The 16,850-nt window shown below is 37.3% G+C and overlaps 1 protein-coding gene across 7 annotated transcripts in view; it reads right to left on the reverse strand.

The window, feature by feature from the left end:
* Positions 1 to 16,850, reverse strand: part of ARHGEF6 (Rac/Cdc42 guanine nucleotide exchange factor 6) — a 126,687-nt gene that overhangs the window by 46,892 nt on the left and 62,945 nt on the right. For all 7 annotated transcript variants that reach the window (XM_019714692.2, XM_019714693.2, XM_019714691.2 and 4 more), the window contains 2 exons: positions 4,159 to 4,253; positions 858 to 953 (listed from right to left, as the gene is read on the reverse strand). In XM_019714692.2, coding sequence (XP_019570251.2) covers positions 858 to 953; positions 4,159 to 4,253 — 191 coding nt within the window. The remainder of the gene's footprint in view (positions 1 to 857; positions 954 to 4,158; positions 4,254 to 16,850) is intronic.

Genomic DNA, 16,850 nt, shown 5'->3' on the forward strand with positions numbered 1-16,850 from the left:
TGATTTTGTCATATTCATTGGACTTTTTCTGCATTTCTCTATAAAATGGAAAACAAAGATTACAAATCTAGTTTGTAATCTACTCTTCTCATTTAGTGACCACCTTTCCATATCAATAATCTGGATCTATATCAGCATTTGGAGTGGCTCCTCAGGTCTCTTTATTGTGGGCTCTCACCATCTTCTTCCCTCGACAACCACCCGTGTCCCATAAAGTTCAAGAAACAGGCAATCACCCCGATTTCCCTATGGACAATGAAAGTCACCAACTTCTCCAAAACACACTACTTGAAAAATTAATCCTGCTACAGAAATATACTGCCTGATGATCATTACAGTTTGTTCTGTAGTATGAAGTTGAACACTTTAACAATCTAGCTAGCCATCAAATATGTGTTGTGGTTCACATAAAGATATACTTTTCCTTTCCCCACTTTTCATATCTTTCAACTGTTAATATAATAGACATGATACCAGGAATGATTAAAAGAGAAAAACAAGCTTGTGAAACTGAATGAATAATTGAATAACTTTTCCAAGTAATTTGCAACATAACAAAGAAAATATCTAATTGATGTTAAAGGCATCATCCATGGTCCATTGAGACCTTATTTGTCTCTTATACTGACCACAAGCAGTAAATTGATATGATTTTTAAATAAAGTCAAAACTACAACCAGTGATTGGACAATGTGAGTACCACCACCTGGTACATTTTCTCTGCAATGGCATAATTTATCAAAATTGTAACAAATGCATAAATATAAAGTGCCCCCTATCTAAGACAACAGTTAAAAGGAAAACAAAACATAAAAACAACGGTGCTGGCTATCCTTATGGCAATATGAGACACTTACTTTGAACATTCTTCCAAGGCTTGGCAGAGTGTCTGTTGAAATGTGCATATTTCCTCAAAGTTTCCCAATAAAGATGTAAACTCCACAGTACTCAAACTGAAAAAAAAAATTATATATATATATATATATATATATATATATATATATATATATATATATGTAGTATCCATGACTAGAACTTGAGAAAGGCTCCAGCTATCTATCTCTAGTCTGGCGAGCTGATAGCTTGCTAATAAGTGGCAAATGGGACAAGGGAAGCAATCCCTATATTTTAACGTTTACTTTTTCATTTATACCAATTCTGGTTTCAAGCAATCTTCCAAAGTTTCTTTCCTTGATTTCCCTTTTCCATAATAAGAATAATGATCCTAAAGAAAATGAGTGCTTGATAAGGTATTTTATAAGTGTTTGTTAGTTATTTTACAAAGCAATGAGTAAATAAATAACAAGTACTTAATATCTAAGTATCTACAAAGAACAGACTGGTGGTTGCCAGAGGTGGGTGTGAGGATGGACAAAACGGGTGAAGGGAGTCAAAGATACAAACTTCCAGTTATAAAATAAATAAGTCATGGAGATGTAATATACAGCATGGTGACTATAGTTAATAACACTGTATTGCATATTTGAAAGTTGCTAAGAAAGTGGCTCTTAAAAGTTCTCATGATAAGAAAAAAAGTTGTATAACTATGTAGGGTGATGGCCGTTAAGTAGACTTATTGTGGTAAGCATTTTACAATATATACATACATCAAATCATTACATTGTGCACCTGAAACTAATACAATATTATATGTCAATTATACCTCAATAAAAAATGTTAGCCTTTAAATAAGTAAAATACATCACAGGTGGGCATATGTGTAAAAACTGTTGAGTATTCTCTTCTAGAGGAGCTGGGAAAGTAATGGAAAGGTATTACACATGCTCATACACCTATAATACATGGGGAAAAAGAACAAAATCCATTTTCTCCTAAATGAGAATGCTCACAAATCAACTAAAGGAAATCTTTATGAAAAGAAATAGGAGGAAAGAAAATAATACTGCTTTGTTTATTTTTGGAGTGGAATGGGGTCAAGTAAAGGCAAACTGAACAATTTCATCCAGGGCCTCCGTACTAAGACTTTTCTCAATCATTCTTCCCTATCAAATACTAGTAGATGATAATAGCAAGAGCCAACAAAACTCATATAGCATTTTACACTTACGCAAGCATTTTACAATTAATAACTCATTTGAACCTTACAACAACTTTATGATGTAGGTACTACTGCTGTTTCCATTTTACATGTAAGGAAGCCCAGACACTGAGAGGTTAAGCAAATCACCCAAAGTCACAAAGCCAGTGAGTGGTGAAGCCAGAATGTGAATCAAAACACTCTAGCTCTTAACCACTTTTGGAGAGAAAACTTTGCTGAAGATTTCCTTAAAAGGCCAGTGTCTGCTACATGTCCTTTCTCCTTAATATAATAATACTAAGGGAATGTTTCCAAGAGAGTAATTTTTGCTGACAAAGAAAAGGAAGACCCAAACATTACCAGTAACCCCTAGAGTATAAAAAGCTCCCAGTTCCTCTATTGTAATGCTCTCCTGAACCACAAACTGGAAAAGCCCTATTATGGGTATCAAAAGCGAAACCTTCAGCCAGCTTCCCTGGCTGTTGCTCTCTCACAGCTCCAGGAATCTGATTTAGGTGCTTACTTGAACCTGACTGGGGGCTTCTTTGGCCCCTTCAGGATTAGAAAATAAACTGTCTGGTTGGCTCAAATCACTCTGGGATCTACAATACAGAACCAGTGGAAACTTACTCTGACCGCATTTTGAATTTATTTGAGACACAGTGCAGTTCTGACTCGGGTCTCTCACTTCCTCTGCCCCAGCTCTTTCCCTTTCCTTTCTTCTTACTGTTTCTTGATGGCTAATCAGTCGCTCCTTCATTTGAAATCTTACCATCTCCACTCCCAGGGTTACCACTTCAGTTTCCCTCTCCTCCTCTACTTGTCACCTCCAGAAAATGGAAGGCAAATTTCATTCGGTGGCAGGAGACACCGTGGGTCCAACCTGGCCACTGCCTGACTGTGTAACGGGTATGGCAGTAAGCCTTTCTGGACTTCAGTTTTCTTATTCATTCAATGGGGATAGTCATTTCTTCCAGGGCACTAGAGTCAATGATTCACTGAGGTCCATTCAGCTGTAAGAACTATGATTCACAGAACACTTCATGTTTTACATAATAATGACAAAAGACACTTTGTTGCTGATCATGTTTAAATTCGTACAAAACACAGAAGTACAAAATTCTTTCATACTGAAGTAAGATTCCCATAGTGCCATGAAAATAACCAAGTGGGAAATTAGGAAGACATTACGCCTAAGCAAACACAATTTGAAAAAAGGGAGAAAAATAATGGAACATATTGAACTTATTTAAACCTGAAGTCAAAAAAGTTTAGGCCACTGTCTAACAAAAGTAAACTCTTACTGAGGTTAAAGAGGAGGCTTTTGTCCTCCATTGCACAGACCAACTGCTAAATTTTCTATCTTATTTATAAATCATAATTTCTAATAAAGTTTAATCAGCTAACATAAAAATGCAAACAAATGCTGTTAGCCACTGTTTGTTAAATATGCCATGCCTATAATCACACACACACAAACACACACACACACACACACACACACACAAATGACTGGTCAATATCTTTCTTTTGTGAAAACTAAGTTTTCAATTCAGGCCTCAGACAATCACTTCAGACTTCTAAGACAAAAATAAGATTTGAACACTTTATTTTAAAGAACGTTTTAATATCTCCTTATCATTCACTTTTGCTTGGGTAAAATACTAGCTTGACTCGCTCTTATGAACACTCACAAAATGCCACACTCTTTCCACTCTCAGAGCATGGGAAAGAGTTTCTGTCCTGGCAAGGAAAGGTCAGAGTGAGCACAAGAATTTCCAGTTTATGCGCTTTCTGCATAAAAACACCAACAAGTTCTTTTTCTGTAAGGTGAAACCAGATGTATCACTTCTAAACACGTACAAGATAAAAATTGTGACAGACAGAAATGCAGATCTTCTCTTCCCTTCCACAGCCAGAAGAGAAAGAAAGCCAAGCAAGCTCTTGAAAGGCAACAGCTTGCATAATTTCTGTTGCTTTGACCATGTTCTTGGCAACCTATGATCTGTAGAAATTCTTCTAAAGGGCAAAATCAATTATTCGGTGACATAAGAGTAATGATTCCATATGCTGACATTATCTTGCTTTATTTAGTGAGGGGGTTAAAATATAAATCTTACTTGTTGTTAGACTGCAGGGGTCTTAAATAAGTAACAAGAAGAGACTGAAGTTCTTTAGCATAATCTTTTTCAGTGTCCAGGATGTTCTGTAACACCTATGGAGAAACAAAGGTCAAGGTATTGTAATTGTCAGGACAATCCAAGGTAAAATATAACTTTAGATCTTTTAATCAAATTACTAGAAAAGAAGTCCCATTTACTCAGGCTAGTACTGTAAGTAAGAAGCACAAAATCTAAATGCACTTTATTGCATTCTAGCAAACTACTTTGTTTAATCATTGCATCACAACTAGTTATAGTGTTTGTCAGACAAACTGAAACTCAAACACAATTTTTCAGAGTTGCCCATAATTGGAGGAGTCTTGCCATTTACACAGTAAAATTCAAAATGCTTCTGTGGTGCTTTAAATCATTTCATCCTCAGGAAAGGTCTCAGTTAGTTAACAAAGGATCATTATTCCTATTTTATGCACAAAAAAATTGAGACTAGTTACCTTAAGACCTAAAGCAGGTCCTTGAATAACGTTGTTTCATTCAACATCATCCCGTTATAATGTTAATTAGATGCTGTAGGAACCTAACTCTTGTTTATATCAATTAGCCTATGATAAAATTAGTTTTGTTATATGTCATTTCACTTAATCACATAACCTATCGGTGATGTTAAGTAAGGACTTACTGTAGCGATTCAAGGTCAGGATAATTTAATGATAATTGATGTCAAACATCACAAGATACTTTTTTAAGTTATGTTTTTTATGAGACCTTTAGGGGACAAAATCTGAAGACACTGAATTTTTAAACAGGATTAAAATTGGTCTTTTAATAAAGGTAAAAGGTGCTGGTATGAACAATACAAAGAGAAAAGGAAGCTGAAATGTGAGGAATTTCACAAGGGAAATAATGCTTATCAGTATTATTAGTGATAACCAAATTAAATCTTATGTACAGGCACACAATTTCTCTTCCCCCATCAGTCCTACGGACACACCCTCTTCCCCAGCTTCTGGAGGCAGCTACACCCTACATTTTGTGCTCCTAAAGATAACCAAACTAACATTTTGATATATTTTCTCTCATATCTCCTAATTCTTTCAACAAAAAATTCACTGAATGTCTATGCGAAATGCCATGCTTCCCACAGGAAGTTTCCACCCTATTTGTAGAGGCAAACATTAAACAGGGGATCACAAGATAACGTGAAACATTCTTAGCTAGGAGAAGCCCCTAAGTCTATCAATATGCCAGACATATACTCACAAGACAATGCATGATGACTTGCTTTTGAAAGGTGGAATAGACAAAACTAGTGGAGCCCAGGTAGCTGTGGGCTTTTTGGGAAACAACTGGGCTGATAGGTGGTTATCCAGGCTCTGCTACTGACTGACAGGTTACTTCAGTTTAAAGACTTCAATTGCCTCATCTCGAATTGTGACATTTCCTACCTCATGGACCACTGTAAAGAGGTAGTGAGACACTGAACAGGTAGTTGCTGGGTAAGTGGGAAACAGTCCCACCAATTTAAGGGGTTAAAAAATGGTTTCCAAATGTCAGCAGTGTTAACATTTCAGACCAGATAACTCCTGTGAGGGGATGCCCTGTGCACTATGGGACATTTAGCAGCATCTCTGACTTCCACCCACTAGATGCCAGTTGCACGCCAACCACTACCCCAGTTACGACAAGTAAAATTGTGTCCAGACTTTGTCAAATGTCACATGAAGAACAATATCACCCCAGGTTGAGAAGCACTGGTTTGGAAGAACACAGGCCACAGGGTGGCTTCAAAAGCTGGGGTTTAAATCGTAGCTCCACCTTCCCAGTCACTCACGTCTACTTTCAGTTCCTCTTTTCCTCAGGAATTACTCTCTAAAGGTATAAGTAAATACAAGGGCCTGGAGGTATTAATGCTTTCTGAAATTAATCCAGTGATGGAACAGAAGTGTTACCCCCTACAGAAAGTTTAAGCATAGCAAAGGAAATTATCTTAAGATGAATAAAAAAGAAAACACAACATTAAAAAAATTTATGGGATGCTGTTAAAGCAGTGATTAGGAGACAGATATATAGCTGTAAATGCCTATATCAAATAAGAAGAAAGAAGACTTCTGCTTTCTGGTCCAGCATTTAAGGAGCTTGGACATCATTACTCCATCTTAATGACAAGTAAATAGGTGAATAATCTGTGCATGGGGTGTCAGGGAATTGAAGTCACGGGAAAATGCTACCCCCAAAATTGGAGAGACAGACAGGCTGATAAAGAGAATCAAAACTTGCTGAAGCAGAAGCCTCAATGGGAATCAGTACCAGGGTAGGAAAACCTGAACTGAAATGATGAATAGCTGGGGGATCAGTGTGAACAAGTCTGAGAGTTAAAAACTCGAGGGGCCCAGTCATAGGGGAGCCTACCGATACTTTTGTGAGTTTCACTTTCAGTAGTTCTACTGGGTTGTCGCAATGAAGACAGAACAATCCCCTTCATGCTTCAGAGGAAGGAAGAGAATAACAGCCATTTTGAAACACACCAGAGTATTCTGTTCTTTGTAACAAGGTCTGCTCTCAAGAGAGAAATGATTTTACCAGAACCTAACATATTGGGGTTTTATCAGAGCTTAACATACCTAGGGGGAGGGAAACACCTCTAGCCCCACATAAGGGAGGGGGGGAAAACGTGAGAAACACTGGTAGAGTTCATGATCTATGGGCCTAAGCTTACCAAAAGACTGAGACCTAATCATAGGACTTTAGAACACTTCCCCACACCTCACCACCACATTTCTAAAGGCCTATTTACTGAAGTTCCTTCTTTTTTCTAGTACAACTTGTCTGGTTTCCAACAGAAAATTGCAAAGCATACTAAAGGGCAAAAAACACAGTTTGAAGAGACAAAGCAAATATTAGAACCAGAGTCAAATATGGCAGGAATGTTGGAATTATCAGACCAGGATTTCATTTTTTTAAAATTTTTAAATAATTATTTTATTTTATTTTTATTTTTTTAAGAAGGGTGCAGCTCATGATGGCCCATGTGGAGATGGAACTGGGAACCTTGGTGTTATTAGCACCATGCTCTAACCAACTGAGCTAACCGGCCACTCTCAGACCAGGATTTTAATGTAATTACGATAAATATGCTAAGACTTCTAATGGAAAAAGTAGACAACATGCAAGAACAGATAGGTAATGTAAGAGAGAAATGCTAAGAAAGAATAAAAATGAAATGCTGAATATTTAAAACACTATAAGAGCAATGAAGAATGCCTTTGATGAGCCACTGAAGAAAGAACCTTTGAGCTTGAGGATATGTCAATAAAACTTCTAAAACTGAAAAGCAAATAGAAAAATGACTGAAAAAAATGGAACAGAATATTTGAGAACCGGGGAACAATTACAAAAGTTATAACATGTGTGATGAGAATACCAGAAGGAGAAGAAAGAAAGAACAGAATAAAATAAGTATTTGAAAGAACAATGACTGAGAATTTTTCCAAATTAATGTCAGACCCAGGAAAAACCAAGCAGAATAAATGTCAAAAATCCCACCTAGGCATGTCATTTTCAAGCATCAGGAAAATCAAAGATAAAGAGAAAAAAATCTTGAAAGAAGCCGGAGGAAAATAACAGCTTACCTACAGAAGAGCTTAGATAAGAATTATATCGGACTTCTCAGAAACCATTCAAGTAAGAGTTGAATACTTTTGAATATTGAAGAGTGGAGTGAAATATTTAATGTGTTGAGAGGAAAACAAAAAAACCAAAACAAACCATCAACCTGGAATTGTGTATCCTGTGAAATTCTTTTTCAAAATCAAGAAGAAATAAAGACTTTCTCAGACCTATAAAAATAAAGGGAACTTTTTTGCCAGTAGACCTGCCTTGCAAGAAACGTTTTTAAAAAGTTCTTCAGAGAGAGGGAAAATGCGATAGGTCAGACACTCAGATCTATATAAAGGAAGAGAGCATGAGAGAAGGAATAAGTGAAGGTAAAGTAAAAATTTTTTATTTTTCTTATTTTTTACTGATCTTACAGATAACAGTTTTTTCAAAATAATAATAGAAACAATGTATTAGATTATATATGCTTATATATAATATCCTGTTTCCCCGAAAATAAGACCTAGATGAACAATCAGCTCTAATGCATCTTTTGGAGCAAAAATTAATATAAGACCCGGTCTTGTATTGTATTATATTATATTATATTATATTATATTATATTATATTATATTATGTTATGTTATATTATATTATAAAGACTGGTCTTATATTATAGTAAAATAAGACCAGGTCTTATATTAATTTCTGCTCCAAAAGATGCATTAGAGCTGATTGTACAGCTAGGTCTTATTTTCAGGGAAATGTAGTATGTATGTATGCTTATGTATAAGTGAAATGAATGACAACAATGATACGTGGATGGGAGGAAGGAATTAGGAATTCTTTGTAATTATAAGTTATTCGCACTACCTGTGAAGTAGTATAGTATTATTTAAAAGTGGACTTGGACTAGTTCTAAATGTATATTGCAAATCATAGGGCAATCACTAAAACAAGTAAAATAATTTCTAGAAGGACACAAACTACCAAAACTGACTCACAAAGAAATAGAAAATCTGAATAGACCTATAATAAGTAGCGATTGAATTAGTATTCAAAACAATTTCACATAAGTTAAAGCCCAGAATGAGATGGCTTTATTGATTGATACTACCAAAAGTTTAATTCACACCAATCCTACACAAATCCTTAAAATCCTGGAAAAGAAGAACAAAGTTAGAGGGTTACAATTTCCCATTTCAAAAATTAATAAAAAGCTACACTAACAAGACAGTTTAGTACTGGTATAGGATAGCTATATAGATCAATAAAATAGAATTGAGAGTCCAGAAATGAACTTGTTCAATTGATTTTTGACAAGGGTAACAAGACCTTTCAATAGGGAAGGAACAGCCTTTTCAACAACTGGATAGCTACATGCAAAAGAAAGAATATTTACTCCTACTTCACACCATACACAAAAATCAATTCAAAATGGACTCAAGACTTAAAACTACAAAACTCTCTTGTTGGGGTTATCACTTTGCGAGGGGTGTAAATAAATGTCTAATCATTATGTTGTTTTGTACACCTGAAATTAATAATAATTTAAAAAACTACAAAAGTCTTAGAAGAAAACAAAGAAGGAAACCTTCATGACCTTGGATTTAGTAATGGAATCTTGGATGACACCAAAAGCACAAACAACAAGAGAAAAATTAGATAGACTAGAATTCATGAAAATTGGGGGGGGGAAATGTATGACAAAGTACATTATCAAGAAAGACAAAAGATGGGCCGGCCGGGTGACTCAGGTGGTTGGAGCCCCATGCTCCTACCACCTAGGTCACTGGTTCGATTCCCACATGGGCCAGTGAGCTGCGCCCTCTACAGCTAAGATTGTGAACAACGGCGCTCCCTGGAGCTGGGCTGCCCTGAGCAGCCGGAGTTTGGCATGAGCTGCTGCGGGCTGCTGTGTGCTGCTGTGGGCTGCTGTGGGCCGCTGTGTGCCGCCATGAGCGGCCGGTGGCCAGCAAGAGTGGCTGGCAGCCAATGTGAACAGCCGGCAGGCGGCAACAGCAGCCATGAGTTGCTGTGAGCGGCCGACCAACCACCGGTGACAGACTGCCTCAGCCAGGCAAGGTGCAAAGCTCATAATACCAGCATGGGCCAGGGAGCTGTGTCCTACACAACTAGATTGAGAAACAACAGCTTGAACCGGAGTAGGGGTGGAGGGAAGAGGAAGAAAGGGGGGGAAATACAGAAATTTAATATTCAGGGGGGAAAAAGAAAGACAAAAGACAACCTACAGAATGGAAGAAATATTTACAAATCATATATCTGATAAGAGTCTAGTATCCAGAATATATAAAGAAATCTTACAACTCAGCAATTAAAATAATCAATTAAAAGTTGGCAAAAAGATTTGAATAAACATTTCTCCAAAGAAGATATACACATGGCCAATAGGCACATGAAAAGATACATCATTAACCACTAGGGAAACTCTAATGAAAACCACAATGAGATACTACTTCATACTCATTAGGGTGGCTATAATGAAAAGGGAAAAAAAACAGACAATAACAAGTGTTGGTGAGGATGTGGGAAATCTGGAACCCTCATACACAGCTGGCGGGAATGTTAAAAGGTTTGGCTGCTGTGGAAAACAGGTTGGCAGTTCCTCAAAAAGTTAAACATACAGTTACCAAATGACCCAGCAATTCCACTCCTAGAGAAATGAAAACATATGTCCACACAAAATTTTGCACATGAATTTTCACAGCAGCATTATTAATAATAATCAAAAAGTAGAAATAAACCACAGGTCCATCAACTGATGAATGGATAAACAAAACCTGGTACTATAGATTATTCAGCCATAATAAGAAAAGAAGTATGGATACATTCTATAACAAGGATGAACCTTGAGAATATTATGCTAAGTGAAAGAAGTCAGACACAAAAGAACAAATATTGTATGGTTCAATTTATATGAAATGTCCAGAACAGGCAAAATCCACAGAAATAGAAAGTAGATTAGTGGTGATTCTGAGTTCCTCCAATCCAGATGGCAGAGTAGGTAAATGCTGTGCTTACCTACTCCCATAACAACATTAAAATTACAACTAAATTACAGAAAAAGCAACCTGGAGAGCCATCTGAAGACTAGCTGAACATAAGTCCTACCATGCTTCCCCTAAAATAAGACCTAGCCGGACAATCAGCTCTAATGTGTCTTTTGGAGGAAAAATTAATATAAGACCTGGTCTTATTTTACTATAAGACCTATAGTAAGACCTATTTTACTATAATTATATTATATTAGACCTGGTCTTATTTTACTATAAGACCTATAGTAAGACCTATTTTACTATAATTATATTATATTAGACCTGGTCTTATAGTAAAATAAGACCAGGTCTTATATAATATAATATAATATAATATAATATAATATAATATAATATAATATAATATAATATAATATAATACTGGGTCTTATATTAATTTTTGCTCCAAAAGTCACATTAGAGCTGATTGTCCAACTAGCTCTTATTTTTGGGGAAACACAGTATAACTAAAGATATAAAGAAGAAGCCATGACGAGACTGATAGGAGGGGCAGAGATGCGGAACTGACAGGCCTCACACCTATGTGTGGAGGTTGAGAATCAGGAGGGATACCTCAGCTGCAGAGGTCCTCCCTGAGGAGCAAGGGATCCCAGCCCCATACCAGCCTCTGCAGCTCAGAGCTCCAGTGCCAGGATGACCAGCCCCCACAACATATGGCTGCAAAAATTATCAGGGATTCTGTCTGTCCAGGTGAGACAGAAGACTGCTGGAAACCCAGGTGTCCTCTTAAAGGGCCCACAAAGAGCCTCTCTTTTTCCCAGGCACTCACCCTGAGCTCATGTGGAGGGACAGCAGTTTGGTAGCTGCCAGAGACACATACAGAGAGACTGAGTTGTGTGACTTCAAAGCAAGGGCTAAAGGGACAGCCACCATTGTCCCTGTGTTCAGCCCTCTTCCTGTACAGCCTGCTGGCAGGCACCATCTTTCCTATATTGAGCTCTCCCCACACATGGCCAAATCTGAATCTGTGTTGGCCTGGTGGACTCTGCTCGCTCCATCCTGGTGACTCTTTGGGATCCTGCCTCACAGAGCCCCCACACTGCCTGAGGCTCTTTTGGTGGCAGGCAAATGGCATTGATTCTCGATACAGTCTTTCTTGGACAACACATGGGGGTCCAAGGGCCTCAAGCAGGTGGCAGCAGCCCTTGGGGTGCCCTTGGCCATTTGCTGAGATGCCCCAGGCCCAGTATTAGTGGCAGCTGGCCTCGGTTCACACAATGGCTTCTCTCACTCCAGGTCCAGCACAGGCAATGACAACTGCAGATTACTTTGTAGCTTCTACCAGGTAGCCCTGGGGCAGACACAGGCAGCTACTGACCTTGGACTGCATAGGAGCCCCTCCCAAGAGGCCCCAAAACCAACATATTCAGTGACCAGCTTCAGACCACAACAGAGCACCACCTGATTACCCCCACAGCCAGCACAACCAAAGGGTGTTCTTGGCAGGCACCAGAACCTACTGGAGCAAATCCCGCTCCATGGGGTCATCACCAGCACAGCAGCTCGTATGCTGTGGCAGTGGCCAACCCTCACAGCCAGTCAACCTGAGGGTCAATCCCAGTCATTGATGTGCCAACAGCAATCAAGGCTCCCCTAAAACAGGAAGGCACACACAACCCACACAAGGGACACACCTGAAGCACCTGGCACAGATGATCAGGGAGACTGCTCCACTGGGCCTCACAGAAAATCTACTATATAAGGCCATCCTGCCAAGACTCGGAGATGTAGCAGATCTACCTAATACATAGAAATATACACAGAGAGGCAGCCAAACAAAGCGATAAAGAAACATGTAACAAATGAAAAAACAGGAGAAAACTCCAGAAAAAGAACTAAACCGAATGGTGGCAAGCAATCTACCAGATACAGAGTTCAAAACACTGGTTATAACAAGATGGCCACGGGGTTTTGAAAATTAATTTGGGGAACGTACAGAGGGATAGTGGATGGGGGGAGGGAGGTTCACACAGTGTGAGGGATATAAACGATAAACGTCTAAGTTTTGCTTTGTCTTGTGCACCTGAAACTAATAAAAAAACACAACAACACTGGTTATAAGGATGCTCAAGAAACTTAGGGGAAGAATAGATGAACTCAGTGAGAACTTCAACAAAGATATAGTAAGCATAAAAAATAACATAGAAACCATAAAAAAGAACCAGTCAGAAATAAAGACTACAATAACCGAAATGAAGAATCCACTAGAAGAAATCACCTGCAGACTAGATGAAGCAGAGGATTGAATCAGCAATTTGGAAGACAAGGTAGAAGAAAACACCCAATTGAAAAACTAAAGAGTTTAAAAAATGAGGATCACAGACCTCTGGGACAATATCAAACATACCAACATTTGCATCATAGGGGTATGAGAAGGAGAAGAGAGAAAGCAAAGTTCGAAAACCTATTTGAAGAAATAATGACGGAAAACTTCCCTAACCTGGAGAAGGAAATAGACATACAAGCCCAGGAAGTGCAGAGTCTCAAACAAGATGAACCCAAACAGGCCCACACCAAGGCACATCATAATTAAAATGGCAAAGATTAAAGCCAAAGAAAGAATCCTAAAAGCAGCAAGAGAAAAGTAGCTACTTACCTACAAGGTAGCTCCCATAAGATTCTCAGTTGATTTCTCAACAGAAACTTTGCAGGCCAGAAGGGATTGGCATAAAATATTCAAAATGATGAAAAGCAAGGACCTGCAACCAAGACTGCTCTACCCAGCAAAGCTATCATTTACAATTGAAGGAGAGAGAAAGAGCTTCCTAAACAAGAAAAAGCTAAAGGAGTTCATCACCACCAAACCAGTATTACAAGAAATGTTAAAGGGAATTCTTTAAGAAGAAGAAGGGGGGAAAAAGAACACAAATACGAATAACAGAATGGCAATAACGATGTATCTATGAATAATCACTTTAAATGTAAGTGGATTAAATATTCCAATGAAAAGATACAGTGTAGCTGAATGGATAAGAAAGCAAGACCCATACATATGCTGTCTACAAGAGACCCACTTCAGATCAAAAGACACACAGACACTGAAAGTAAAGGGATGGAAAAAGATATTTCATGCAAATGGAAATGGAAAAAAAAGCTGGGGTGGTAATACTCATATCAGAAAAAATGACTTTAAAACAAAGGCTATAATGAGACAAAGAGGGACATTACATCATGATAAAAGGCTTGATCAAACCAGATGATATAACTCTTGTAAACAATTATGCACCCAATGTAGGAACACCTAAATATATAAAGCAAATACTGACCGACATAAAGGGAAAGACAGACAGTAATACAGTAATTGTAGGGGACTTTAACACCCCGTTGACACCCATGGGCAGATCTTCCAGACAGAAAATCAACAAGGACACAGCGGCCTTAAACAACACACTAGACCACTTGGATTTAGTTGGTATTTTTAGGGCATTTCACCTGAAGTACTAGAATATACATTCCTTTCAAGTACAGCCAGTCCGTTTTCCAAATTAGACCATATGTTAGGCCACAAAACAAGTCTCAGCAAATTTAAGAAGACTGAAATCATATGAACTGTCTTCTCTGACCACAATGGTATGAAACTAGAAATTAATTACAAGAAAAAAATTGAAAAACACACAAACACATAGAGGATAAATAACATGCTACTAAATAATGAATGGGTCAACAACAAGATCAAGGAAGAAATCAATAGATACTTTGAGACAAATGAAAATGAGAACACAATGACACAAAATCTATGGAACACAGCAAAAGCAGTCTTAAGAGGGAAATTAATTGCAATATAGGCCTATCTCAAGAAGTAAGAAAAATTTCAAATAAACAATCTCAGCTTAGACCTAACATATCTAGAATAAGAACAAAGTCCAAAGTGAGTAGAAGGAAGGAAATAATAAAGATCATAGTGGAAATAAACAAAATTGAGTCTAAATAAAAACAGTACAAAAGATCACTGAAACCAAGAGCTGGGTCTTTGAAAAGATTTTTAAAAAATGATAAATCTTTAACCAGACTCATCAAGAAAAAAAGAGAGGACACAATAAATAAAATTAGAAATGAAAGAGAAGTGACAACTAATACCACAGAAATACAAAGGAGTATAAGAAGATACTATGTTATATGCTAACAAATTGGACAATCTGAACAAATGGATAAATTTCTAGAAACATTTAATTTTTCAAGACTGAATCAAGAAGAAACAGAAAATCTGAACTGACCTATTACATCTAATGAAATTGAATCAGTAATCAAAAAACTCCCCACAAACAAAAGTCTTGGACCAGATGCCTCCACAAGTGAATTTTACCAAATGTTCAAAGAAGCATTAACACCTATCCTTCTCAAACTATTCCAAAAAATTCAACAGGAGGGAAGGCTCCCAAGCTCATTTTACAAGGTCAGCATTACCCTCATTCCAAAACCAGACAAAGACATTACAAAAAATAAAAATAAAAAAAAATTATAGGTCAATATCCCTGATGAAGATAAAATGCAAAAATCCTCAATAAAATATTAACAAACTGTATTCAGCAATACATGAAAGAGATCATACGAGGTCTGACAATTATGTTCACGAACTCATCCAAGTAAAAGTGCTACATACCTCATTGCTGAATATCACTACGGTCAACTTTGAAGTGCTCCCCTTGGGAAGCTATGTACTGATGCCAGTGCCTAGTCCACCCTTCAAAGCAATTCTGGAACTCTTTTTCTGGAACGGCCATCAGAGCTGTTGTGGTATTACCCTTGATGTCCTGAATGTCATCAAAATGCCTTCCTTTCAATATTTCCTTTACCTTCGGGTAAACAATGAAGTCATTGGGGGCCAGATTAGGTGAGTAGGGAGGGTGTTCCAATACAGTTATTTGTTTACTGGCTAAAAACTCCCTCACAGACAGTACCGTGTGAGCTGGTGCATTGTCGTGATTCAAGAGCCATGAATTATTGGCGAAAAGTTCAGGCTGTCTAATTTTTTCACATAGCATTTTCAGCACTTCCAAATGGTCAACTTGGTTAATTGTTTGTGCAGTTGGTACAAATTCATAATGAATAATCCCTCTGATATCAAAAGAGGTTAGCAACATTGTTGCAACAAGTTCATGAACTTAATTGTCCAAACTCGTACACCATGGTCAAGTAGAATTTACGCCTGGGATGCAAGGTTGTTACCATATCCACAAATCAATTAATGTGATACACCACATAAACAAAATGAAGGCTAAAAATCATACGAAAATATCAATAGATGCAGAAAAAGCATTTGACAAAATCAAGCATTCATTTATGATAAAACTCTGAGCAAAGTGGGAATAGAAGGAAGATACCTCAACATAATAATAGCCATAAATGACAAACCCACAGCTAACATCATACTCAATGGGGAAGAGCTAAAACATTTTCCTTAAGATCAGGAACAGGACACAGATGTCTACTTTCACTAGTTTGATTCAACATACTATTGGACAAGGAAATCAAACAAGGAAAAGAAATAAAAGGCATAACAAAGCAGAAAGGAAGAAGTAAAACTCATTATTTGCAGACGGCATGATACTGTATGGAGCAAATCCCAAAGATTTCACCAAAAAACTATTAGAACTGATAAATGAAATCAGTAAAGTAGCAGGGCACAACAGTAAGATTCTGAAATCAGTTGCATTTTTATACACCAATAATGAACTGTCAGAAAGAAAAATGAAGTGAGCAATCCCATTTACAATTGCATCAAAATAAAATAAAAAATACCTAGGAATAAATTCAACCAAGGAAGTAGAAGACCTGTACTTGGAAAATTATAAAACACTGAAGAAAATACAAATAAATGGAAGCATATATTGTGCTCATGGATAGGAAGAATTAATATTGTTAAAATGTCCACACTACCCAAAACAATCTATAGATTCAATGCAATCTCTATCAAAATACCAGTGGCATTTTTCACAGAACTAAAACAAATAATCTTAAAATTTATATGGAACCATAAAAGATCCTGAATAGCCACAACAATCCTGAGAATTAAGAACAAAA

This window comes from Rhinolophus sinicus, chromosome X (genome assembly GCF_036562045.2).
Source record: "Rhinolophus sinicus isolate RSC01 chromosome X, ASM3656204v1, whole genome shotgun sequence".
Taxonomy (NCBI): domain Eukaryota; kingdom Metazoa; phylum Chordata; class Mammalia; order Chiroptera; family Rhinolophidae; genus Rhinolophus; species Rhinolophus sinicus.